Below are 25,336 nucleotides of genomic sequence, written 5' to 3'. Positions count from 1 at the left end.
GACCGTGTCCGAAGACAACCATTAGAGCATAATGTCTACATCGTGGTCTGGTGTCAATCGCTTAATGGCCTCAATGAACAGTCAAAAGTGTGAAAAATGCAAGAAATTATTTATTTAAGTTTATCTCTTGAAATCTACCTGGCACGGCATCCCAGCCGGTCTTGTTCACTCCATGCCCACAACGAAAAGGAATATAACAATGCCCACGTCCTCAATGCAGACCACTGCAGACTAAGAAACCATTTCCAACTCATCCATTCCAGCAATCAAGCAGCTTGCGCCTCGACCTTGACGATACTAGCAGCGACGTCCTTCGCCGTCTCCTCGAGAGATCTGAACTTGAACTGGAAGACGGCCTCAGCCTCGTCAGTGCCGAAGCGAGCAGACGTCAGCTTTTCATCGTCATCGTTATTCTCTCCGATGCGGGAGCTGTACTCTGGAACATTACGTAGTGCCTCTGCGAAGCGGTTGAACATCATGGGGAAACCGACCACGAATCGCTTGTTCGCTGCACCGGGCGTGGTGAGCGCGAGGATTTGGAGTTCTGCGAGATCGCGGACGTCGATCTGGTTTTATGTTGTTAGAGGTTGTGTCTGCTATGGTAGAGGTAGGGATGAAAACTTACGTAGCCGGGGAATATGGTTGACGGCACTTTACCGCCCTCGGCCTTTGCGCTGTTTAAGATGGCTTGGATCTGCGAGTTGCTGAAATTGATCTTCGCGGCACTTGCGACTTTCTGCTCCATGGGCCCAAAGATCAGAGGTGGCATGAAATTCGTGACTGTGAAGGAGGGCTTTTCCTCCTCGACGAACTTCCAGAGGGCTTGTTCTGCGACTTTCTTGCCAACGCAATATGAGATCTAGGCCATCTGCTGTTAGTCGTCGGTTCTTGCGTGGGATTTATGTTCACTAAATACTCACGTAGTTGTGTTGGGCTTTGATAGCGTCCTCTCGACCTTGAACAAGCCACTCCTTGTTGCCAAAGACTCGCTTCTTGACATCGTCCTGATCGCCGAGCGTGATAGCGTTTACACTGCCAGTGACGCTAATAGCCTTGACATTCTTGCCAAATTGCTTCGCGCTCGTGAGGATACCGATATTACCCAACACGTTCGGCTTTTCGAAATGCTCGACGAACTCGTTGTTGCGAGGGTCGTCCAGAAGGGGTGCTGCCACGTGGATCACATAGTCGATTTCAGAGTGTGACTTGAAGATCTCGTCGAAGGCTCCGGGGACTGTGAAATCTGGGACAGAGGCAATGACCACATTGTCGGCTGGCCATTCTGGGTGGATGGCTATCAGAGCTTCGGCCGATGCGACGGAGCGGACAGCGAGGATGACTCGGTGGTTGAATTTCGAAGATAGAAGAGTTGAGACAACCGTGGCACCCACGAAGCCATTGCCTCCTGTGACGAGTGTTGTAGGCATGATGGATCAAAAGTTGAGATTGAATCAAATTTGTAGAATGCTAGCTATTGCGTGAAAAGGATTGAAGTTTGGACGAGTTCCTACGGGACTGATGATGCTGTGTTGGAATTGGAAAAGCATCATACCTCGCGGTTCTCTAGGTCATATATATCCTACCTTGATTGAAACGGCTAGCATTGCACGCGCTGTTTTCCAGCCGGTCTTCGCAATTGATCCATCAGTGCTGAAGCTGCGCAGGTTACGCGATTGAGAGCCCGTGCTGTCAACAGTACAGGGAGTAGCTAAGCAGAAGCTATGGATACAGGGGTCATCAAAAGCTTGCGCCAAAAGGAGCTGAAGTGACTAATGCAGCCGTCCTGGCGTCTGTGACCAGTGAGATGATTTGAAAACCATTGGCAGACATACAACATCTCTTCGTGTTGCATCCTTTCCCGAGTTGTGGTTGGTAGAAGGTTCTGGGAGGAGAGAATCGGTATTGGCGTGTCGACGCCCGCTGACAAACACCTTCCAAGCGAGGGTAGCACCCACGGTAGCCCAAGCCATTAGGGACCAGATAGGGTATCGCTTTGATCCCTCATGGCTTTTTTAGATGCAGTGTTGCTTATCCTCGAGAAGGACAAAAAGGCTTGGCAGTTGCCTAGCAAGCTACCTGTAGGAGGGAGTGTTCCGCTCTGTGCATTTCTCGGCCAATGGGTGATGAAATGAACTACTGTGGCTCGTGCTTGCTGATGTACTCTGCATATCTTAGTGCCCTTTAAGGGCCTGCAAGGGCCTCTTCACTCTCTTTGCTTACGTAGTTTACGTTACTAGAGCCTGAAGGTACTTGCATGAACTGCCAGCTCAATGTACCCAAGACATTGAGCATAAGCAATGGCGGCATTACCCCCTCTTGTGGTGGGGCATGGTGATTTATTAGGACGGGCTCTGACTAAACTTGCATCCACAAGGCTGAATGGTGTTCTACTGGGACACTTGAGAATAGATCTGTCTAGTATGGCAAAGGGCAAGCCAATATCGACCTGAAAGCAGTCTTGTTTTGATTTCTAGCATGGCTGCCATTAATAAAGTGGAGCGCACAAAGACTGAGCACGACGCAAACTGTATCTGGATATTCCAGAATTCGTGAGTATCTTGGTTTCAAGGCTTTTCTTCCTGCCTGGACATGACCAAGCACGCACGCTTGTTGATTCCTCAATCTGACTGTCAGAGATTTCTGTTGCCTGACCATTCGAAGTTGCTCTTAATCCGTCCTTTAGACACGGATCCCGATTGCTGAGGCGAAGGCTGTCGTTGGCGCGGAATCCCAATATCAGTCCACTCAACAATCAGTGCTGCAGCAGTGGAATAGCACATCCGTTGTCTGCTCCCTTCGGAGTGGGGAGAGTCGAAAAGGCCGACTCGTTTGAGCGATTTGTAAACCAGATCACCTCTTCACAGGAGAGTCTGGATGACGAGAATGGCCCTACCAATTCCGCCTTCCACCCTTGCCTCTTCCACCACCGCCCCGGTTGAAGCCTCCATCATAACCTCCTCCACCACCGCCGCTACCACTGCCCGAGAACCCAGCAGAAGGTCCTGTGGGAGGCTGTTGCTGTCCCATCATACCACCACCGCCTCCTGCCATGAATTGCATGAAGGAAGAGGGATCCATAGTGGAAGGATCCATGCCCTGAGATGCCATTGCAGCGAACATCTGCTGCATCTGTGCTTCACTGGGCATGGCCATTTGTGACATATCTCCGCCTGGCGCAGAAGGCATGGGAGGCATCCCCGGCATTCCACCTCCAGGAATTCCCTCAACGAAGGCTTTCATCTGGTCCGCTTGCTGTGTGATCTCCTTGATCTCTTTAGGCATTGTTTGTTGCTTCAAACAATATGAAGCCCATGTAAACTCGTCGAAGCCATAGTTGAAGTAGTCGGTAGGGTCTGCACCGGGTTTCCGCCACGGTTTGGAAGATTCGGCGGTGAAATCGGTGTCGAAGTCGGTAGCTAGGATAGGCTTGCCCGTGGCAGGATGAACTGGATTACCATTAACATCAAGTTTCGAGGTATGCCGCGCCGGATAATCTGTGCCAGGTCGCTCGTTCGGTTGTTGTGAGCCAGCTCTCGCTTCTGCCGGGGTGCCTGGCTTGAATGCGGGCTGCGGCGTAGAGGATGATTTGCGCGTTTCAGCAGCGAGCTGTGCAAGTGCAGGTTGTCGCTTTGTATGTCTTCAATCGGATGTCAATGAGCGCTCCATCTAAAATCTATCGTTGATGTCTCAACTCACGATTCAGCCTCTTGCTTGGGTTCTTCTTTGTCGTCTATGATGAAATCGACATCGTCCTACAGAATTTCAGTACAATGCATTGGCATTTGTATATGTCAAGTTATCCTACATCACTGTCGTCTTCCTCCACTTCTTCCCCTTCTTCTTCGCCATCATCGGCATCTTGCATGTTGATCTCGCTCTGGGCTCTTTGACCGTTGCTCTCTTCATGCTGAGGGTAGATATCATCATCATCCGAGTCCATCATCCTGTCGAAGGCTGCGATACTGAACGGGAACCTGAGGATGTGGAATTCACATGAATACTCACAAGGTGGAAAGCACTGCAATCGATAAACATTGGAGGCAGCGCAGATTGTTTGTCACTTTTGCGACAAGGCTTGAGTCATGTGACCCAGCCTCGTTCGTATCATTCGACCCCACTTCCACCACCTCGCCCAAGCTGCATCTACTTCTTCAGCCTCATTCTGTAAACATGAATTTACTCTCCTTCACATCGCTCTCGAGTGAGAGTCACAGCGGATGTATAGCCTGTGCTCAAATTTTTTTTTTCGAGCATTATCATGCCGCGCAATCGTCAAGACCCTGCATGATCAGCGTATGGAGACAGTTTTGCCCAATTATCCTTCCCATCCACCCTTTCGCTGGTACCTGCATCTCACCCATAGATGTAGTGTACCCCATTCTCACACATGCGGTCTCTATCGCGCACAGACTACACAGTTGCTTGGATATGCGCTTTACCGTCTGAGTTGACTGCAGCAATATGTATGCTCGACGAGGAGCATTCAGCCTTGCCACGAAATCTACAAGATAACAATATATATACACTAGGCTGCATAGCCCGCCACAATGTTGTTATCGTGTGCTTACCTGCTGGGCAGACAGGAACCAACTCGGCCGCTGCAGTTACAAGTCAATTGCGCTACAGCTTTCCCAATGTCCGTTTTGGTTTGATGGTGGGCATTGGAGGTGGAGCACCTAGCGACCGTCATGATATCCGACTTGGAGACGTCGTTGTCAGTATTCCCGGCAAGTCAAGCACTGGAGTCATCCAGTACGACTTTGGACGTACTGTCACAGAAGGTCGCTTCGTCCGTGACACCATTCTAAATGCTCCTCCACAAATCCTACTTTCTGCCATAAACACTGCGAGAGCGAAGCACAGCATTGGAGATCGCAGAATGGACTCAATCCTCTCTGACGTTCAGTCCTCATCGTTGGGTCCAGCATATGTGTATCAGGGTATTGACAATGACATGCTTTTTCAAGCTAATTACGACCACAAAGAGGAATATGAGACTTGCATTCACTGCGAGAAATCCATGATAGTACCACGGACTGCGAGAAACTCCCACAGGCCTGTCGTCCACTATGGTACAATCGCTTCCGCTAACCAGGTTATGCGACATGGTAAGACAAGGGAATGCTGTCGAAAAGAGCTTGATGTTTTATGCTTCGAGATGGAAGCTGCCGGGCTGATGAACAACCTCCCCTGCCTCGTTGTTCGAGGCATCTGTGACTATTCTGACTCTCACAAGAATAAGGATTGGCAGGAGTATGCCGCGATCACTGCAGCAGCATACTCGAAAGAATTATTACATATTGTCATTGCAGATAGGCCTGTGAACAGGCAGGATCTCCTTGCAGATCTCGAGGCTCAGAGTAAGTCTTCACTGCCCAGCTTTGCCTCGCGTGCAATTTCGAATACTGATACTATCCCAAAGGCCATGCGGAACTCCGGACTGACTCTTTGTTGTTAGGGCATGAATTATCGCTCGCCGGGGCAAGATCACCGCAGTCCTTCGACGACACAGACTTCCTGATCGTGTCGAAACGGTCAGACTGGGCTATAGTAACTCACGATGGTAATGTTTCCGAGTCTTATTGCCCGAGCACATCTACTAAGATCATCAAAGGTTTGCCCTTCAATGTCTTCGATTCACTATCCGACTATGACCCAGAGGCAACCTTGAGGTCTCTTGCACGCAAGAAGTGTCCCGAAACAACACAATGGATCTTGAATGATGAGAGATTCAAAGCCTGGACCGAAGGTCGAAGTCATCAATGCCTTTGGCTGAGTGGTAAAAGTAAGTCCTCTGGCGTATGCCTTACTAGAGCTTGACTAATCACCTACACAGTTGGTTCTGGCAAAACTATGATTTCGTCGGTCAACCAATAACATTCTTAGGTTTTCAAACTAACTACTCATATGCAGAACAAATGTGATCCAGCACCTTTTAGATATGTCGCCTTCTGACGACCGGCCAGTTTTCCACTTTTTCTACAATCAGTCGCACAGATCGCGGCTACAAGCAATAGACCTATTTAAAAGTTTTGCGAAGCAAATGATATCTTACTTCGAGATGACGAAATTGAATGTTCCTCCCCAGGTGAAAGCACGAGTCAAGAGATACTATGGACCTCGAGGACAGAGGCCTATCCTCGATGATTTGTTGGACGATCTCATCTTCCCCCTAAGCGCATCCATTTCATCAGCTACGTTTGTCGTGGACGGTCTGGATGAATGTGAATCTTCTGAATTACACAGAGTGTTCAAAGTTTTGAGGAGACTTAGCACAGCTGGTGTTTTCAGCATTTTTATCTCCGGTCGCGAAGTCCTAGATGTTAGGAACTCCATCAATGGCTCTGTCGAGCTTCCGATTTTGAGCTCAGACACCATTGATGACATTCGACGATTTATTGACTGGAAGGTGGACGAAAAAATGCTGGAGAGGCCACTGACAGAATATGAAGACATGCTCAATGAAATTAAACGCTGCCTGAATGACAAGGCGGATCGCATGTGAGTAGTGAAGGACTGGCTTACTTCCATACTTGAGTACTAATTCATGGACAGGATACTATGGGTTAACTTGCAACTGGAGATACTGTGGGATGAATGCTTTGACGCAGCAGATATTCGAAGAGCAATTGAGAATTTGCCGAAAGACCTGGACGAAACCTATAGTCGCTGCCTGTCAAGGGTTGACGAACGCCAAAGTCTGATGGCTCAAAGGGTACTACATTACTTGATGGGGGCGATAAAGCCTTTCAAAACTCGTCAGCTATTGGAAGCACTTGCAATTGATTCCCGCACTGGGATGGTGGATCGCGACAAGATACTCCAAGTTCAAGACTTGCTGAGATTCTGTGCCAATCTAGTGATACGTGATGAGAATGACCAAATTCTCCTTGCGCATCACTCTGTTCGGCAATATCTGCAAGCCGTTGGCCATGGTCAAATTTTCACTTTGAGTCCAGCACTTGAACTGGGATATCTTTGTGTGCTACACTTGAGCTCTCCCACATACAGTCGTGCGGTTGCAGCCCCTTCTCAGGCAAGACCGGCTGTTGATATCAGTCAAGTGTCTAATGCCGTGCTGAGCAACTTCAATCTTGGCTTTCGCAAGTGGGGTTCGAAATCCTCGAAAACTTCGAAGCCATTACTATTACGTTCACAGACTAGAGCAGCGAATCCCGCGACATTCAGGGAGTTACCAGATTTTTTCTATTTCGCTAGAGAGCAATGGTTGCTTCTCACACGCTTCATGGAGGAATCTGGAGACTACTGGTCCATGTTCAAAGCACTCGCATTGGAGCCTGACCTGACGTATGGAATGCACCCTTGGCGTTCCATCGGAATGTCACTCGACTCACACTTTTCTGCTCTGCTAGGCTGGAGCATATACCATGATCATTTGCCTCTCTTGTCCGCTTTAACCGGGTCGACAGATCCAAAACCTCGCGCTGACATTTTCAATTTGCCATTGGCGAGCTATGACAACCATCTTCCATTGCACTTAGCGGCAAAGCACGGCCGCAACACAATATTTGATTATTTGTTGCCTCTTTGCAATCTCGACAAGCTTGATGAATCGTTCCGACATCCTCTGCATTACGCCTGCGAAGGAGGGCATATCCATATCTGCGGGAGATCGCTGAAGCACTTGAAAGCTTCGAAACTTATTACGCAAGATACTCGTGGCCAAACTTTTGTGCACATCGCGGCTGCGAATGGTCATACGGCCAAGGTACTCTTGCCACACAAAACCATGTCGAACAAGACTATCAATGTAATGATTCAGGTGAAGGACCACAACGGTCGAACTGCAATGTCGCTAGCCGCCATGAATGGCCACAAGGCTGACATCCTGGCTCTCCTGGATTATTCCTCCGCCCGTCAAATAGTCGATGAAAGAGACAAAGAAGGACGAACACCGCTCATGCTGGCCGCCATGTCTCACCATTTTGACTGTATCGAATTGCTCCTCAAAGAGCAAGGAGACGTTAAGGTCGCTGACGAAGGAGGCGCTACAGCACTTGGCCTTGCCCTTTCGCATCTTTTCGCATTGCCATCTTGGACAATGCTTGGTGTCGTGAAAAGTGCAGGGTGGGAAGAGATGATTTGCGTGATGTTGCAACATCCTCAATTCGCATCTTCTTATGCCAGGGCTGTAGAAACACTGATTCTCCTGGGTGATAGTGCGTTGTACAGGGACAAAGAGGGCAACACGCTTCTACACTATGCAGCCAGGTATGGCCATGCGCGTATCATATCTACGCTGATGAAGAATGATGGTGAAGCATGTTATGCACGCAACCACAACAATTGGACACCACTAGATGAAGCTGCTGCCCAAGGACACTTGTCTAGTGTCATGGAGTTATGCAATCACGGAGATTGGGCCCATTATCAGGAGCAAGGACTGGTTCTCGAAAACAAGAACTTCCCCCTTCGCAATAACCTCGCCCTTCATCTAGCTGCACAAAATGGCCATGCTCAGACTGTTCAGGCATTGTTGCGTAAATATCCAAATGCCATCAAAGTTGTCAACGCGACAGGATCAACCGCTCTTCATTATGCAGCATTAGAGGGTCAAGTCTCGGTCGTCCGAGTCCTGCTGGACCAGCCTGATTGCTTGGTTTATGAGCAGGACGATGACGAAAACACTGCGCTCGACCTTGCCGTCCAAGGCGGACATCACACAGTGGTTGAAGCCTTGCTCAAAAAGATAGCTGTTGACAACCATGGCGAAATTCTGAAAGCCCGAAATCCCCTGATACTTGCAGCAACCGCCGGCAAACACTTGACCGTTGCTATGATCTTGAAGTATGCCGAGTTGGATGTTAATGCTTCGGATGCAGATGGCATGACTGCCCTCCACAGGGCAGTTTTACACGGACACATCAAAGTCGTTGAAATCCTCCTCAAATCTGGAACTATTGAAGTTAACCTTTCACAGTCTAAGGGCCAGACACCCCTTATTCTTGCAGCCAAGATGGCTGACGAGTCGATTGTTGCAGTTCTGTTACGTCATGCTGATTGCGACGTGAACGCAAGGGATCGAACTCGCATGTCTGCTCTCCATTGGGCGGCTAGGCACGGGCACGTTAGGATCGTTAAGGCTCTGCTCCAAGTTGAAGCAATTGATCTCAATCCTCTCAACGTTGATGGTGTGACACCACTCATGCTTGCAGTAAGGGCGGATCGGCTCTCAGTTGTTACCGTCCTGATGAGATATCGCACTTGTGTCGCCAGCATCAAGAATTTATGGAGTCCTACTGCTCTCCACTCTGCAGCACAAGAGGGACGCCCTTCGCTTGTGCAGGTGCTCCTGGGATTGGCAAAGGCTGACATTAATGCCGTGGATTCTTTTGGGAGAACAGCGCTTCATAATGCTGTTCGAGCGGGCCAAGTTTCAGTTATCAGGCTGTTGATCCGTCATATCGAATGCAATGTCAACGCAGAGAACATAATTGGCAAGACTCCACTCCACACCGCGGTTGGTCATGCATTACTTTCGTCTATTCTGGCATTACTCGAGTCAGAACGCCTGGATATGAATGCTCGTTTTGGGGGTGTCGGATGGACTGCTTTGCATCTTGCCGCCTCTTCAAAAGTGGATTCTAATGAGCTGGTTGCAGCCCTATTGACGAAGCTTGAGTGTGACGTGGACGCGAAGGATTACGCAATGTGCACTCCCCTTCACATCGCTGCCAGCGTTGGAAATTTGGAAGCAGTGCGCATATTGCTTGAAAAGGGGGCCAAGGTCCATGCAATCGATTCTGATGGCCGGGCGCCTCTTTCTCACACAGCTATGTCCGGCAAAGGTGATGCTGTAGGCACGATACAGCTTCTTTTGAACGCAGGTGCCGCGGTCAATAAGGCTGACAAAAATAGAATGACGCCACTACACTTAGCAGTAGAGTTCCGTCTGAAGGAAATTGTGCGCGCCCTACTGGCAGTGAAGGGCATTGATTTGAAATGGCGTGATCAGCTCGGGAGGACATCAGAGTCACTTGCCCGAAGCACCGATCAGACTGAGATTGCAGATCTCATTCGGGCAAAGCCAGTACGCCAACTTTAGCCCGAAGAACGACGAGCAGGCCATGACAGCCAGTTGACTTTGTTTGGCATTCCGCAGGCAGCCTTGTCTTGGACCGAATGATTGTGTCTTGACATACATGCAGAGGATTACGGTTTGATTAGCTATCTAAGCGACGACATGCTATTTGATTGCGGGGAATGATTTTATACCTTTACTTGTGTATTTTGATAGAGGATCCGGTAGTAGAGGTTCGTGTAACTGTGGTTCTCCACGCCCTCCTGGCTAGTGGCTTGCTCTACAACATGAACATGTACCATTTCTTTTCGTACCAAACGGATTGTTTTTGAAATGCGCTCCGGTCGCAATACCCATTTACTCTACATGGCCGAGTCGGGAAAGATAGCCGCTAACTTTAAACTCTACTACTCGTACCTCAATACGGTAGTAGGGAGTGAATTGCAGAGAGAGTGAGAGTGGCCGAGGCGGGCTAACAAGTAGCGTAGATGGCGCCCGATGGGAGCTCGGAAGTCCTAGAGAGGCAACTATGGCGAATTGGATGATTCGAGAAAAAAAGTTTCCCCAGGAGAAGCAGCGTCCGCTTCGTGTTTACTCCAATTCTGAACTCCCTGTCATTGTACCTTTGCTTGATCTACAATCTACAATCCTTCACTTCTGACGAAATTCATAACCCGTCTCTCCAACCTCTATCAACCACCAATATGGTAAGCTTGCACCCCAGCCACTCATCTGACAACCTCCTCCGAGCAACAAGCAGCGAGTCAATCAGCAAGCTCGCATGCGCTTTCCCAGCTGCTCCCCCGAACCATCGAACATTAATACCAAATACTAAACACAAGGCAAATAGTCCACTGCTCTGAAATCCATCAAATCGCTCGTCCCACTGCTGGACCGCGTGCTCGTGCAGCGAGTCAAAGCCGAGGCCCGCACCGCCGGCGGCATCTTCCTGCCCGAGAGCAGCGTCAAGGAACTCAACGAGGCCAACGTGCTTGCCGTCGGACCCGGCGCTTTCGACAAAGATGGCAAGCGGATAGCTATGGGTGTCCAGGCTGGTGACAAGGTGTTGATTCCACAGGTAAGGTTTCGGCGCAGATACAATGAGAGGGAGATTGAGGCTAATTGTGTGCTATAGTATGGTGGCAGCCCTGTCAAGGTCGGAGAGGAGGAATATCATCTCTTCCGCGATCATGAGTATGTTTACCAGACCCAGTCCGACGACATTCTGGAATCAGCGAGCTAATGAACACAAACACAGACTTCTCGCGAAAATCAAGGAATAGAGAGATACCCTCACGCTTCTACGTTGCTTCACCCCGAGACCTCCCTTCTCCGCTGGGCAGGACGACGATGAAAAAAATCTTGTATAATCAATGTAGTACTGTACGATCAAATGCGCCAGATATGCGTGGCTCTTGACACCAAATCCGGAATCTACCAATCAACCCAAGAGTGCTGCTTGTCGGATAAAACTCGGCATTCGGGCAATGACAAGGGCCTCAATAATGCGCAGTGCATGGAAGACAGATATTGTCACAAGCGTATCTGAAGCGCGGAGTTCTTGTTGGCATAAACCGGGAACGTATACCATTTTACTTCCCATGCTGTGCGGATAGTCCGTGCACATGGCTGTGTGATAAAGAAAAGCCAATACAATTTGATTCTCCGCTCAAGTACTCATGTCCTCTCTCATCCACAATTCGTCCTCCAATCAGCCGTAATGTCTTGACAATGCCTCCCACACGAAGCTCACACCAGCTAAGTGTTGCCTCTAACACGACTTTTCGAGCGGCTATCCGCTCTCGCCTCGTCAGCCGACTTCGGCACCGCACCACTGACAGCCCTAAGTTCGAGTCCGCGGCCGATTACCTCTCTGAAATCGAGGCCGAAGTCGCCGAGCATCTCCCTCTCATGCGTCCAGATGACATCCATGCAGTCGCGCCACAGCTTTCCTTCCTTCTCGATCGCGCCCAGCTGCCGCACCAGCAGCGTGTTGAACGTTTCGAGGTGCTCGTTGGCCCATTTGATGCACGCGCTGGTCGTGCCGGCCGCGAACGAGGCTTGGAAGATCAAGATCGTGTTCTTCACGACGCTGAAGTAGACATATGAGATGGAGAAGACGTAGCGGAGCAGGTCGCCTTCGAAGATACATTGGCGGGCACACTTGCTGAGGTTTTCGCTGCGGGCGTTCAGGAAGAGTTCGCGGGCGCGGTCTTCGAAGCCTAGGCGGATCAGGAAGTTGGTGGTCTTCTTGGTCGCTTCGAGGAACGAAGGGGTCTCCACGAGTTCGCGGCAGAGGATTGTGGCGAGCTTGGACGATCTCTCGTCTACTTTCAGCGAGATGAGTTCTTGGGCGATCGAGTTGCTTTTAAGTCCTTTAGCGATCTTGCGGAGTTTCTCGACTTTCTCGACTGCTTCTTCAAAAACTTGGAGTGCGATGTCGATGTCGAGATCGTCGATTTGCCCTTCGACCCAGCGGAAGTTTTGTTGCTTTCCGTCTACTTCGATCAGGATGTCGGGCTTTTCTTTTGATGAATTGATGCTCTCGATGATTTCAGTGTTCTTGGCAGACGCTGGATCACGGGCGGCATAGTAATTCAGGCTTTCGGTCTGTGGCTTGTTCTGTTCCTCTTGTGTCTTACTGGCTTTGCGGACATCTTCAGAAGCCTTTCTTAATGCCATTAACAATTGATTTTTGGCTTTGAGGTCCCGCTTTTCGTGCCGATAGGTCAAGGATCTTCCACCAGATCTGATCGTCAGAGCTGATGCTATGGCTTTCTCCTCTCCAGGATTGGTGTTTCCAGATGCGCTGTTGCCCAACATGTCAATGATCTCGATATCTTGCAAGGGCCAACATTCTTCAGCAACATTCTTTGTTGGAGCTGGGCCTTGTTGAGGAGCATTCGGATCAACTCGTTTGCGTTTCTTCGAAGCGATAAGTAGATGATCATTCAATAGAACAATGTGAACTGGTCGTTTGGGTTTCCACGTGGCACTGTCAAGCTCAATCCAGTTTCCAGTCTCGGCAACAATATGTCGTCCCGGAGCGGCTGGCAGGAATTTCTGTGACTTCTCGACGTTCTTCCACAATGCTTGAAGTTGGATATTCCACATCAGCTCAAGATTGGCCACCGAGCTGCGATTTGGATTACGTCTTGACGACGAAGTTTCGTCAATTTCGGGGGATGAAGGACTGGTAGAATTTCCTCCTGCCCGTTGGCCAAGTGTACCGGTAAGCTCCGACATAAGGTTTTGTAGGATAGACATCTCAGTCTTCAGTTTTTCCGCCTCTTTGCTTATTTTGATGAACTGGGTTCTGTTCTGGTAGACACTTTGCTGAAGGTCGGTAGAGTTGCGGTTCTTCAGTCTTTGAAGACCTGACTGGTAATCTTGAATTTCTTGCTCCGATGCATTGGACAACAAATCAGTCACATATCGATCATGCTGAAGATTCGGGTCTTTGAAGATGTCTCCGTCCACCAATAAGGGGCGAGACGAGGATGATGTGCCTGGTCTGCGAGGTGAACCGCCCCCTGACCTTCTCTTGAGTGTGCCTGGAAGATTCGGCACGGGCGGCGCACCAGCATTGCTGAAATCCGGTAGCTGGTTGTATCGAGTCGAGTAGCGACGCTTGACTAGATCAGAGGTTTCTGTGGGAGCATTTCGATCTCGAGGAACGGTAAGAGTGCTGGACTTGCTCTGTTGTGGTGCAGGCCTGGTAATCCCTGGACCAGAGGCATTTTGAGGAGCACTAATCGTTGGGCGGTCCTTGCGCTTCTTTCTTAATGTGAGCCCACGGCCATCCATGGCGGAATTCGGCTTCAAATGACCTCAGTGGGTCGCTGAATGTTAAGATGAAGCAAATCTAGGAGTATGTGCAGACAGGTGTTGTCGTATACCTTGAATTTGGTGGGTCAGATAATCCGAGACCGGATCAAATATTCCCCGTGCTGACTAGCACCGATCTAGGGCACGCGTAATAAGACGCGCCGCAATTCGACTGGCGGCGAGTTTGGAGGCTCAGAGCTCCACCAGTTACGAAGAATTCATGGTCCTGTTGAGCTGGGATTCTTCCATCTAGGAATATGCAAATTGGCTTATTATAAGCCTCATGCCAACTCCTATGTGAGAGTCAGCTGCCTGTCTTATTTTGCAATGGCTGCCTCAGGATCCCACCCGTCAAAAGTGACATCAAATGATCATCAATGTTGTGCCCTGAGTCTTGCACATGGCGAAAAATGTGATGCAAAGGCCATCTCGGCAGACGGAAAAGCCTGTGGCTTTCATGCCAGGCAATATTTCGGTAAGTCTGAAGTCGACTCTTGCGGTTGCTTCTTGTCCTCCTTTACCTGAACACGAGGAGAGAGTGTCAGTTTACTCGGAGCATTTGGGATGAAATGTCGAGCGATAGCGCTACCTTTACCTGGCGGAACACAGAGGGAGATGAAATATACGAGATGCCCAAATTCTTGATCTACAATGAAGCGGATGCACTTGAGGATGCGATATTATTTCCCAATGATGCACGTACAGCCTCAGGCTCGAAGCCTTTCAAGTCTGTTGGCAATGCCATTGGTACATTCGAGTTAAGTTCCGGTCGAGCTATTTGCCAATTTAACTGGCGATCTGGACACCGACGAAGAGCCAACAGAAGAACTGAAACCCAATTTTCGGAAAAACATGAGACGCAATAAGAGGTGCAAAGTCCCAAACACTGGCCACGGGGATACAATCCATGCCAGTGACGATGGTGCTTCGTCATGGGACGATACATCGGAGAGCGAAGGGAGTGCCGATTCAGATAGGGGTTTACCAATTGATGAAGTTGCCAAACTTGGTATTGACGATCAGGCCCACAATGGAGCAATGAATGAGAGGTTCGCTATCCCTTTGGCATACGTGCCTGCGACCAAAAGCACCTTGCATTTGAAACACATTTATGCTTGAATAACTTGTCATAGTCTACGGGAGTACACTTCCACTCGGGCCGGCATTTTACAAGCGGCGGAGAGAATACTGGATTCATTTGGAAAAGGCCCGGAACGCAATATAGATATGGAAGCAGAATTCATCGTTCATGTCGATCTGTGAGAGTCAAAAACGTACGTGAAAGCTTCCTGTGCGTTTAAGAATAGTCCGACGAAACTGCGGTCCTTGCTATTGATTCATACTGTACGATCCACCGAAAACTGTAACAGTCTTCAAAGAATCCTGGCACAAATGTAATTTCGAGATTGGTGCTCAAGAACGATGGCAAGAGTATCTCTCATTCCGTTCCGACGCAGAAATGGACAGGAATCTACTTTATGAATGAGCACTACCTTGTGCCCAACTCTCAAAGACCCTCAAGTATCACCCTGAAACTCATCTCCGCGTGATGAAGGACGCCAGGCGAGCTTATTCAATCATCACGCTCTTCGCTTCTGGGACTCTTTCATTCTTCCGCACAAGAGGGGGTCTCGGCACAAGGACTCATAGCTTTTCAATCAAGTGCAAAGAAGCAAGCATTTACCAGACTGCAGGAGTTTTCAAAGCTGTCGATTTCGCGAAAAGTCATTCTATACAGCCTTCGAGAAAGTTCAAAAGGAATCAAAAAACATCGAATCCTTGTACGATCCCTTTGCCGTTGGAATGGAATAAATGTATTCGACTTAAGGTTGTACAGTGTAAGTAAACCCCTGTTCAGGAGCTGACGGAGTCCATTCACCTAGCTTTTCTCCTTCACAGTACTCCGTGAGGGCCTGATTGCCATTACCAATGTTTCGCCAGGTTTGAAGCTGGCCGTGCATTTGCAGGCCAAGAAGGAGAGAGACCGCTGGACCTGTTCTTCGACTACCGCGAAACCATCGAGGACATCAAAATGCCAGAGTCTATGATCAACCCGTACACCATCACGATCAAGTCGTTAAGACAGGCCGCCCAAGACTTCAGTGCTAAAGCGCCTAAAGCAAGATTCGCCCTCCTCCGCCTCTGGTCCGCACCGCATTTCTACCCGTTCATGATGGGCCTCAACAACAGGGACCTCACTATCTTCCGCGACGGTATCGGACGCATGTGGGTCTGGAAGTTTATGTGTAAAGATATGGCGTATTCGGAGTACAGTGTACACAAAAACATGACCGCGAGGCTGGAACAGATGCAGCGCCAACTTGGATCAGACAGCCACAAGTTCCAAGTACGGAAGGACGTCGTGCTCGTTATGGGTAGAGATGAAGACGAGTTGTTGAAACTTGCGGCGGCCGCGACTTTCAGTGTTCAGACCCAGCCGTGGAGACTCGAGATCGATTTCTGGAAGAGCTTTGTCAATGTCGATGTCAAGTTCCTTGACGGCCTGCAGGACGAATGGTGGGCTTGATTAACCTTGTTGAACAGGCTATCGTTCCTATGATGGGACTGACTACACATTTCCTGTATTGATCAGCTAGATAGTACATTGTACTACGATCACCCAATTCTACGCTTCAGCCGCTGCCGCCTTCTTCAGCTCTTCAACTTTACCTTCCAGTACACAACCGATCGCTCGCTCCAAAACAACCACAAATTCCGCCTGCATCTGTGTTTCTTCCATTTCTCCCACCAGCTGCTGTTTACTCAAGTCTCTTTCGTGCAGACCCATATCTTTGACCTGAGTCCAGTCGACCTCACGCTCAATAGCGCTCTGGAGGTCCTCTGCATCTTCGACCTCAATACCTATCTGTCGCAGTGAATCAATTGCCTTTCCGTCTGCATACGGCCACAGGGCATCTCCCCAGCCATCGACACACTGTACCCTGCGGCAGAAGATTTCACCGCCCACGGTAGCCAGTCCCGGGACGGTTGACTTGATGTGTTCAATGACACCTGAAGGGCCTGAGTCATTGGCTTCTTGTGCCAGATTAAACATCGTTTCCGAATCTGAGTACGCCTTACCAGTTCCAAAGAGGTATGAAGCGGTTTTCTGTCGATGTTGTGTTCGTGCTTCTTCTAGGGCCTCCCATACTCGGTGCTCGCCCGCTGAAACAATCGTTTCAGGTGTGCTGAAGTTGAATGGATCATTGAGGAGCGTGCGTATGCTGCGCATTCCCAGCCTGTGACTCAGTGGTTTGGACAGCATATGCGCGCAAAGAAGATGCTCAAATGGTGTGAATGATGTGGGCGAGGAAAGCGAGTAGGATTTGTATGTCGAGGACGATTTTGCGGCCTCGAGCTCCTCGGCAGGAAAGCAGTAGGGAAGAGCTCTGGCTGAGAGCAAGAAATTCAACAATTTCTTAGGGCTCACAGAAGGGGAGTCTGAGGCCTGTCGTGCTGCCTTCTTTGGTGGTGGCTTTGATCCATCTTTTGGTGGCGATTTACGTTTCTGTCCGGCGTGCGCATCCTTCCCAGAATCAAGATCATCGTTACCGTCATCTTCTTCCTCTTCGTCCTCCTCTGCTTCCTCATCTTCTTCAATTTCAGATTCGCCCTCTGGCTCTGGCTCCTCAGCGGCGTCGTTGTTCTCATACTCGCCTTCTTGCTCCACCTCGCGATCACTTTGCTTAGCTTTGCTGTGAGAAGGGAGATCAATTCCATCTTCTTTCTCAGCCTTGGCCTCAGCAGCTCGTGTCTTGGGAGGCATCTTGAATTCTTCGGAAAACGGACACACACGCACTAGTTTCCTTTGATGGATCACAATGAAGAAGCTCCATTCGTCTCTCTTCCTGGTAGATGCACCCTGTTTCTTGTACTTTGTACCTGATCATCAATGTATGATGTAGTCATTACATCAAAAACGCCATGTCCTAGTCATGACGTAACTGGGGAAGTTCAAGCACGGATCCCATGTCAACAGTCCAGGTCTTCGAGTACTGCTGATCGACTAGGAGATCACTCATGATGGAGTTGAACCTCTCTTCTCAGGTATAAGGGTGCATACCATCGAGCTATTAAGGCCACGTTCCCTGCTGGCTCTGGGATGTTGGAAACGCAGTAAATGCGGATGTCTTCAACCCATCGCTCCTGCCACTAGTCATTTAGGAGTACTGGTTACTCCAATAAGATGGTGCTGCAGTTGAAGTACTTTAGGGCAAGTCCCTGCACATAGGTCGTAGGTGCACCACCATCGCATGTTGAGGATCCGAACAAACTCTACGAGTCTTTGAACAAGATGTTCAAGATCCGCATGTTGTGGAGACCTTCGATCTAGGCATGCGGCTGAAGGCGCGGGGCAAGCTCTCTCCTTGCCGTCCAAAGTACCGTTTCCCAGCCGAGCACACATTATCTTTTCTTCTCATTTTCCCCCATCTCTTTCCAGTTTATTGACACAAGTATTTTCCAGCCATGCAGTGCAGATATTGTTCTTTTACGCGCCTAGCTAAGAGACGGCTTCATTAGATTCAGTCTTCATGATTGCTATGCGCTTCTTCTGCAGCAAAATACTTTCGGAAAAATGGTTCTAACTGGAGGTATCTTCAAGTTAGGTATGGAGGGACGGCATAGGCCCCACGGGACGGCACAGAAGGGGCTAAGGTCACCAGAATTAGCTCCACGAACACATCTGCTTCGAAACATTGGGGCCAAATGATGCAGACATGAATATCCGAGCCTGCATGTTCAAGGCTTTGTCAGGCTACGCGGCGCTACCCAATGTCTGTCTCCTAAACTTCGAGCTCCGCTGCCTATCACAAGTGTAAGAAGAAGCGAAACGCCAAAAAGAGGGGCGCTCACACCCTACGATAAACCAACATGCCTCTTTCCAAGGTGGGGGTCATGGCACATAAGTCGGGCAACATACGTACGTGGGAGACGAATGGGCTACCACCTGATAGCGCTCAAACGTTCCAAAGTTGGACGATCAGTTGCGCCTTCCGCATTTGCCGTTGCTAGATGAGCTCCATGCATTACTTAACGTCGCCTCCGCGCCTCGACAGCCTTAGATTTCTAAACATCGGTCTCGTAGCATTGAGCGGCGAGGTTATTGCGCCATCAAGTGTACCACGAGTTGCAACGCTTACCAACACACAAAGCCTTCTATTGCCCAACTGGTCGCAGACAATTTAGCAGAGAATACTTGGGCTTGGCAGAGCTGCTTGATAACGTTGCGCAGAGAGTAATACCAAATGTGCCCATCTGGGCGGGGAAATTATCGCTAAACTACGACCATGGCGCCACTTGCTCGAAGCCTACGATCAAAGGACTACAGCGTCGCATGGATTTCGGCTATTCAGAAGGAATACCTCATAGCATGCGCACTATTGGACGACGAACATGATAACCCAATCGATATCGGCAATGATGATAACTGCTATACCTTTGGTAGTATCGGTGAACACAATGTGGTGATTGCTAGCCTGCCAATGGCGAGAATGGGCTTGACCCAAGCTGGAATTCTCGCTACAGAGATGTTGCGGACTTTTCCCAAACTACGATTTGGGCTCATGATTGGGATTGCAGGAGCTGCACCATCTGCGAACAATGATATAAGGCTCGGTGACGTGGTTGTGAGTGTTCCAGATGATCATACACGCCTTGGAGGTGTGGTTCATTATGGTTTTGGAGCCACAGATCAACGAAAAGGCTTTCAAAGGCGCGGTAACCTAAATGCGCCACCTGAAGTTCTCCTAAATGCGACAAACAAGTTGAAGACCAAGTTTGACCGCCAAGGAAACCGTATGGACCATATGATACACCAGATTATCGAACAGAACTCCCCACGTCTTGACAAGTACAAGCGGCCTCCGAAGGAGTCAGATATTCTTTACAGGTCGACGTTTATTCACCCAGAGGGAGCCAGCTGCTGCACTGACATGTGCGCCAAACAAGACCAAGCTGTCAAGGAACGACTTCCACGACCCAGTAATGTGGATCAACCTGTTATTCACTACGGAACTATTGGTTCGGCTGATAATCTAATGAAAGATGCTTCACTTCGCGACCATCTGGCTTCGAAGGACGGCATTCTTTGTTTCGAGATGGAATCTGCTGGACTTATGAACACTGATCTAAGGTGTATTGTGATTCGAGGCATTTGTGATTACTCTGATACTCATAAGAACGATGAGTGGCAGGAATACGCTGCAGCAGCTGCGGCAATGTATGCGAAGGAGCTCTTGGGGGTTGTACGTGCTTTGAAAACTTTTAGGGTAGGCACATATGGGGTCACCAAGCTTCTCACTGGCAAGAAGAACGGTAAGTATTTCTGATATACTGTCACAATGGATGCTGATCGTGCTACAAGATGTTCTGGACGTTCTCAAGTACGAAGGTATGTTTGACAAAAGGGAGTACTCAATGCCTGAAGCAATGTACTACAACGACTGGATCTGGGAGACAGACTTCCCCAAATGGTTGTCCACTTCTGACCGCCCTTATTGGATCAACGGCAAGCCAGGTTCTGGCAAGTCGACTCTGATGGCATATTTGGCGGTCTCAAAACAGACAATGGCCCAGTTACGGATACGGGATGAAAGTTATTGGACAGGTCACTTCTATTTTGATTATCGAGCAGGAAAAAATCTGCCAAATAACATCACTGGCTTGTATCGAACACTGCTCCACCAGTTAGCCGATCAAAACGAGCAAATCAAGGAGCGGTTGACAACTCTACTTGAAGGTGGACGACTCAGGGTTGACAACCAGCAAAATCTGCTTGATGCATTATGTGAAGCTCAGATTCTGTCCGGATATAAATTCTGTCTTTTCCTAGATGGTCTTGATGAATTCGAAGGAGGGGTGATCGAAGTTGTTCATATATGTCAGCTTCTGAAGCAACGCATCCCGGTCAAGTTCTGTTTAGCTAGCCGACCTGATTCTCAACTCGCTAACACGCTCAATTTGTGGTCACAGATCACAATGCAAGAATTCAACGAAGTCAGTATGCTGCGTTATATTGAAAGAAAGGTCCAAAAAGCAAGTACAGCAAATTATACCATTGAGCGAAGATTCCATCCAACACTCACGAAATACCTCATTCGTCGTGCTGAAGGTATCCTACTATGGTTCAAGTTGGTGGTTGATATGGTAGTCGAACAATTTGACCAAGGAGCATCCAACAGTGAGATTGTGGATCTTGTACAAGATGTTCCTGATACGCTTGACGAAGTCTTATCATCGGATCCTGGAAATGATACCGCAACGGGATCGACCTGAAGCTGCGCTGTTATTGTTCCTCACCGGTAGACTGCAGTCGATGTCTAAATGGACTGAAGAAGGTGTTGCAGTCTTTATGGATTTTTCGACCACAAATCTGGATCATTTTTGGGGTGCATATGATTTCATTCTAGATGACGTGGGCCGAGAACTTGCTACATTTCGACTGGAGAGCCATGAAGAGTTACAAGCTCGCACGAGGCAGCTTCTGCAAGGTTTGGTCGAGTTTTCTCCTTCGAAAGGTGGAGCTACCATGATAGACTTGCTTGGAGAGACCGGATTAAGCGTCCGATATGTTCACGAAACGTTCTCTGCCTTCATCAGTAGAGAAAACTGGATCGATCGATATCTCCCAGAGATCATCAAAACTCGCTATTCTTCATCATTTTGGCTTGGATTTTGCGGGAGATTAATCAAACAGGCGTCTGTCGACCACATGATTGAGCCAAGAATCATGGACCATGCTCGACAAGAATTAAACATGTGGCTCGAAGCGTGGTCATTTGGAGATCTAAGAATGGAAGATGCTCCGAAAAAGATTGTTCGCTGGTTTTCCCACCATGCATTTCGTCCATATTCTGTTGTGAAGGCACAGAATTCTGCCCACTGTTGCTCTCTAAAGAGTATTCAGACCCAATAACCTTGGCATTGGAAGGAATTATTGTTGCAGGTGCGCCAAATGTCGAGTTCCCTCCTGCTTGGAAGCGACGTCATGTCATAATAAGAACGGCAGTCTTTCTCCTCCTGGACCTTGCAGTTATACACGAAGAGACGGGAGAATCATCATATCCCATTGTATCTCAAGCTATGAAATGCCACCTGAACCCCATATTAGCCTATTGCATCCTCATGAGTGGACGAGAAAGTGTCGATAGAAAACTGTTGACGAAAGTCCAGGGCGACAAGAAACTATTTCCGATCATGGACGCTTACCTGGCGGTCAAGGCACCCCTGGAATATTATTTCCGAGACCGCCTAGCCGAATCGGCCATATCTGAATATCAACAGGACTTTCTCTTCAAAGCTATCCTATCACATCCTACTGCAAACCAAGCGATATCTCTGAAGGCAGTGAAAGGCTTCGTGAAATCACTTGCAAACTATGGTAGGTTTCCATTACAAAGAGATATATGTTTCCTCATGAGGAACACCAACTGCTGGCAGACAGCTTCAGATCTTTCTGTTGCACTCATGAATCATGTGTCGCCGGAGCTACCGCATGACGCTGAATGGCAACCATGCTGTAAGGTTTCGGATGAGAAGGTCGGGCTCCTCTTCCACTGGGCCCAAGTGACATGCGCACCTTCCTGTCGATGTGCTCATGGCTCAATACGCCCAACAGCTGATTACAGTATGGTGTTACAGCTGATGATGGTACACGGTGCAGATCTACATGCCAAGTGTTATTGGGGCGGTACAGTTTTTCAAGCCCTTCTGGACAGTTCCATCGAGCGTAGAGATGATCATGGTCCTCTTGACAGGAAGGCAAAATTCCTGGCCCTTACCGAAAACGGATTTGATCCCACAATCCTTGCCGAGAACGGCCATGATGCACTTCAATCTGCAATATTGGCTTTCAATAATGGGACATCTCGATCACTCTATGAGATTGATTCCATTATTGGCTACCTCCGGTTTTACGACATTTACGCCAAATGGCCAGAAGAGGAACATGAAACTTTAGATCTTGTCCAATCCGCAATCCGCTGGCCAACAGAGACGGACTGTGTGCAGAGGAACTCCCAACAATCTACTCAAGGATCAGTAAGACAACCAGAAGAACATGCGGTTCAAGAATCGACAGACTTATACGGTGACGACCGCGAGGCTGACGCCCCTGAAGGCCCTCACTCGCCAGAACCTGCCCCCACAGCTCGGCGTCGCAGAACTCAGTCAGTCGAAATTGACAAAGTTGACTCTGACGACGAACCAGACGACCCTCTCCCCCGGCCGCTGAGCCAGGACTTGCAGAAGAACGTTTCTAAGATGGCGGATGCCGTGGAGGATATACTAAAACTCAGAGCGGCAGAAGCTACCGTAACAATGAACAAATGGAAAACGACACTAGCGAGTAATTGGAAGAAATTAGATTTGGGATCTGTGAGTCGACCGAAATTGCCAGCCGAGGAATGAGCAAGAGCTGTTTCTTTTCTGAGTGCGGCAAAAGCCTGGGCTTCGACTTCTCAAGCTTAAGCTACTTCAACGTGGACATCTTCCTGCGAGTTGCTATTAATTGAATAACAAACTCCGAAATAGCCGATCATTTATTACTACCCCCAAACTAAACCACGTTACTTGGGTAAGTAACTTGGTCGATGGTCCCGAATTCCTCTTTGATAGTTCTGACACTAACAAACCGACCAAGCAGAGCGGCCGTTCCAGACTTATCATTCGTCCCACTATCTCTACTGCCACCGAAGGGCTGTTGCGCGACAACACTCCCCGTACATTTACTGTTCAAGTAAAGCATCCCAGCCGAATGGCGCAGCGCATCTTGCGCCTGTCGACTGACGATCTGGTCCCGCGCAAAGATCGAGCCGGTCAGCGCATACGTAGATGTCGAATCGACCAGCTTGAGCGTCTCTGCGAACTTGTCGTCGGGGTACACGTAGACGGCAAATAAGGGCCCGAAGAGCTCCCGCGTCATGAGCTCGTGCTTGGGATTTGTCGTCTGGTAGATGGTCGGGTGCACGAAGTAGCCTTGCGAGTCGTCGACGGTGCCGCCTACGAGTAATTCGACTTCTTTGTCGTTCTTCATCCGCTCAATCACATCTGCGAGTCTGTCGAACGCTCGTCGATGAATGACCGGATTAATGAAATTGTCAAACTGCTCAGGCTGACCAACCTTCAGTTTCATCGTTTCTTCAATCAGGACCTTCTTAAACTCCGGCCACACCGATTCAGCGACGTACACTCGACTACAAGCCGAGCACTTCTGCCCTTGATACTCGAAGGCACCTCGAATGGTGTTCAGAGCAGCATTCCTGACGTCTGCCGAGGAATGTACGAGGTGGAAATTCTTCCCTCCAGTCTCACCCACAACTCTTGGGTATGAATTGAACGTCCCTGCCGCAGTCGCTTTGCCGACCTTGCCCAGCAGTTCTTTCATCACAGCAGTCGAACCTATATACGACAAGCCAGCGAATTCCGGTCTTGCGAGCACTGTATCCGTGATCTGTGCCGCGTCGCCAGGAACGAATTGTATGACGTCTTCAGGCAGACCTGCTTCGAGGAGGATCTGGTGTAGCACCCAGGCTGAGTGAAGTGCCGACGGTGATGGTTTCCAGACCACGACATTTCCCAGCAGTGCAGCTGGGCCCACTAGTGTTGCCGCGAGGGCGGTGAAATTGAAAGGAGCGATCGCGTACACGAAGCCCTCAAGCGGCCGATACTCGAGCTTATTCCAGGTCCCGCTCGTGTGGATGGTCGGCTGCTGTGCAAACAACTTCCACGCCTGTTGGATATAGTAGCGAAAGAAATCGACCGTCTCACAGGCCGCATCGATCTCCGCTTGGAAGATATTCTTTCCCTGTCCGAGCATGGTGGCGGCGTTGATCGTCGACCGATATTTGCCCGTAATGAGCTCACACGCGCGGAGGAAGATGGCGGCTCTGTCCTCGAACGGCATGGCTTCCCACATGGGCTTTGCTTTTAAGGCTGCGTCGATGCATTTATTGACGTCGGATGGTGATGCTGAGGCATATTCTGCTACAATCTCGTGGAACGCTGATGGATTTTCCTGGGTTGTAGAATATGTTTCGTTGATCTAGGATTGGAGATGTCAATACTGCGTTGGAGTGCGCTGGGACTTTTTGGTGTAACACCCATAACCCTTTCTTTTTGTAGGGATCACTTACTGTAACACCGTCAGCTTTTATTGGAATCTTGACCGGCAAAGCCGCCTTGAGATCCTTCAATGCTTGGATAATCTCAGTTCGCTCAGGGGAGCCCTTGGCATATGTTTTCTGCATGTGTAGATGCCTCGTCAGAACATTTTTGAACTTCACTTCACGTTATTCCTACTTACAACAGGTTCATTCTCGAAATGAGGAGGGTTCCACAAATGCAACGGCCGTGCATCGTGCAGAGGAGCGAAGACTCGTTGTTTCCGAAGACATGCTTGCTGAGGCCGACGAGCCCCAGCAGCAAAGCGACCCAGTGATTGCACCTTCATTTTAAGTTCGTTCTTAA

At 49.2% G+C, this 25,336-nt stretch overlaps 10 protein-coding genes across 10 annotated transcripts; 5 read left to right on the top strand and 5 right to left on the bottom strand.

The window, feature by feature from the left end:
- Window positions 1-266: 266 nt before the first annotated feature.
- Window positions 267-1,427, bottom strand: LTR84_010613 (uncharacterized protein; the record flags this gene model as incomplete). Its single annotated transcript, XM_064854148.1, has 3 exons — window positions 267-566; window positions 626-859; window positions 921-1,427. 3 exons carry the CDS (start codon window positions 1,425-1,427, stop codon window positions 267-269), a joined length of 1,041 nt encoding a protein of 346 aa, XP_064700255.1.
- Window positions 1,428-2,889: 1,462 nt separating this feature from the next.
- Window positions 2,890-3,943, bottom strand: LTR84_010612 (uncharacterized protein; the record flags this gene model as incomplete). The annotated part of the gene is made up of 3 exons (XM_064854147.1): window positions 2,890-3,637; window positions 3,697-3,752; window positions 3,806-3,943. 3 exons carry the CDS (start codon window positions 3,941-3,943, stop codon window positions 2,890-2,892), a joined length of 942 nt encoding a protein of 313 aa, XP_064700254.1.
- Window positions 3,944-4,387: 444 nt separating this feature from the next.
- Window positions 4,388-11,325, top strand: LTR84_010611 (uncharacterized protein; the record flags this gene model as incomplete). Its single annotated transcript, XM_064854146.1, has 8 exons — window positions 4,388-5,360; window positions 5,423-5,785; window positions 5,837-5,861; window positions 5,914-6,501; window positions 6,556-10,051; window positions 10,893-11,120; window positions 11,178-11,236; window positions 11,301-11,325. The coding sequence occupies 8 exons, from the start codon at window positions 4,388-4,390 to the stop codon at window positions 11,323-11,325; spliced, it is 5,757 nt and encodes a 1,918-aa protein (XP_064700253.1).
- Window positions 11,326-11,800: 475 nt separating this feature from the next.
- On the bottom strand, window positions 11,801-13,849 carry LTR84_010610 (uncharacterized protein; the record flags this gene model as incomplete). Its single annotated transcript, XM_064854145.1, has 1 exon — window positions 11,801-13,849. The coding sequence occupies one exon, from the start codon at window positions 13,847-13,849 to the stop codon at window positions 11,801-11,803; it is 2,049 nt and encodes a 682-aa protein (XP_064700252.1).
- Window positions 13,850-14,608: 759 nt separating this feature from the next.
- On the top strand, window positions 14,609-14,989 carry LTR84_010609 (uncharacterized protein; the record flags this gene model as incomplete). The annotated part of the gene is made up of 2 exons (XM_064854144.1): window positions 14,609-14,617; window positions 14,645-14,989. The coding sequence occupies 2 exons, from the start codon at window positions 14,609-14,611 to the stop codon at window positions 14,987-14,989; spliced, it is 354 nt and encodes a 117-aa protein (XP_064700251.1).
- A 303-nt stretch (window positions 14,990-15,292) lies between these two features.
- On the top strand, window positions 15,293-16,397 carry LTR84_010608 (uncharacterized protein; the record flags this gene model as incomplete). Its single annotated transcript, XM_064854143.1, has 3 exons — window positions 15,293-15,301; window positions 15,384-15,391; window positions 15,812-16,397. 3 exons carry the CDS (start codon window positions 15,293-15,295, stop codon window positions 16,395-16,397), a joined length of 603 nt encoding a protein of 200 aa, XP_064700250.1.
- A 99-nt stretch (window positions 16,398-16,496) lies between these two features.
- On the bottom strand, window positions 16,497-17,636 carry LTR84_010607 (uncharacterized protein; the record flags this gene model as incomplete). The annotated part of the gene is made up of 1 exon (XM_064854142.1): window positions 16,497-17,636. The coding sequence occupies one exon, from the start codon at window positions 17,634-17,636 to the stop codon at window positions 16,497-16,499; it is 1,140 nt and encodes a 379-aa protein (XP_064700249.1).
- Window positions 17,637-19,158: 1,522 nt separating this feature from the next.
- Window positions 19,159-21,145, top strand: LTR84_010606 (uncharacterized protein; the record flags this gene model as incomplete). Its single annotated transcript, XM_064854141.1, has 2 exons — window positions 19,159-20,185; window positions 20,235-21,145. The coding sequence occupies 2 exons, from the start codon at window positions 19,159-19,161 to the stop codon at window positions 21,143-21,145; spliced, it is 1,938 nt and encodes a 645-aa protein (XP_064700248.1).
- An 807-nt stretch (window positions 21,146-21,952) lies between these two features.
- LTR84_010605 (uncharacterized protein) lies at window positions 21,953-23,278 on the top strand (the record flags this gene model as incomplete). The annotated part of the gene is made up of 1 exon (XM_064854140.1): window positions 21,953-23,278. The coding sequence occupies one exon, from the start codon at window positions 21,953-21,955 to the stop codon at window positions 23,276-23,278; it is 1,326 nt and encodes a 441-aa protein (XP_064700247.1).
- A 148-nt stretch (window positions 23,279-23,426) lies between these two features.
- LTR84_010604 (uncharacterized protein) lies at window positions 23,427-25,319 on the bottom strand (the record flags this gene model as incomplete). The annotated part of the gene is made up of 3 exons (XM_064854139.1): window positions 23,427-24,911; window positions 25,003-25,110; window positions 25,173-25,319. The coding sequence occupies 3 exons, from the start codon at window positions 25,317-25,319 to the stop codon at window positions 23,427-23,429; spliced, it is 1,740 nt and encodes a 579-aa protein (XP_064700246.1).
- Between the last annotated feature and the right edge of the window lie 17 nt (window positions 25,320-25,336).

Source organism: Exophiala bonariae (assembly GCF_035927105.1).
Source record: "Exophiala bonariae strain CCFEE 5792 chromosome Unknown scaffold_46, whole genome shotgun sequence".
In the NCBI taxonomy this organism is placed as follows: domain Eukaryota; kingdom Fungi; phylum Ascomycota; class Eurotiomycetes; order Chaetothyriales; family Herpotrichiellaceae; genus Exophiala; species Exophiala bonariae.
The sequence above is the reverse complement of the archived record's forward strand: the minus strand, read 5'-3'. Positions and strand labels throughout refer to the sequence as shown.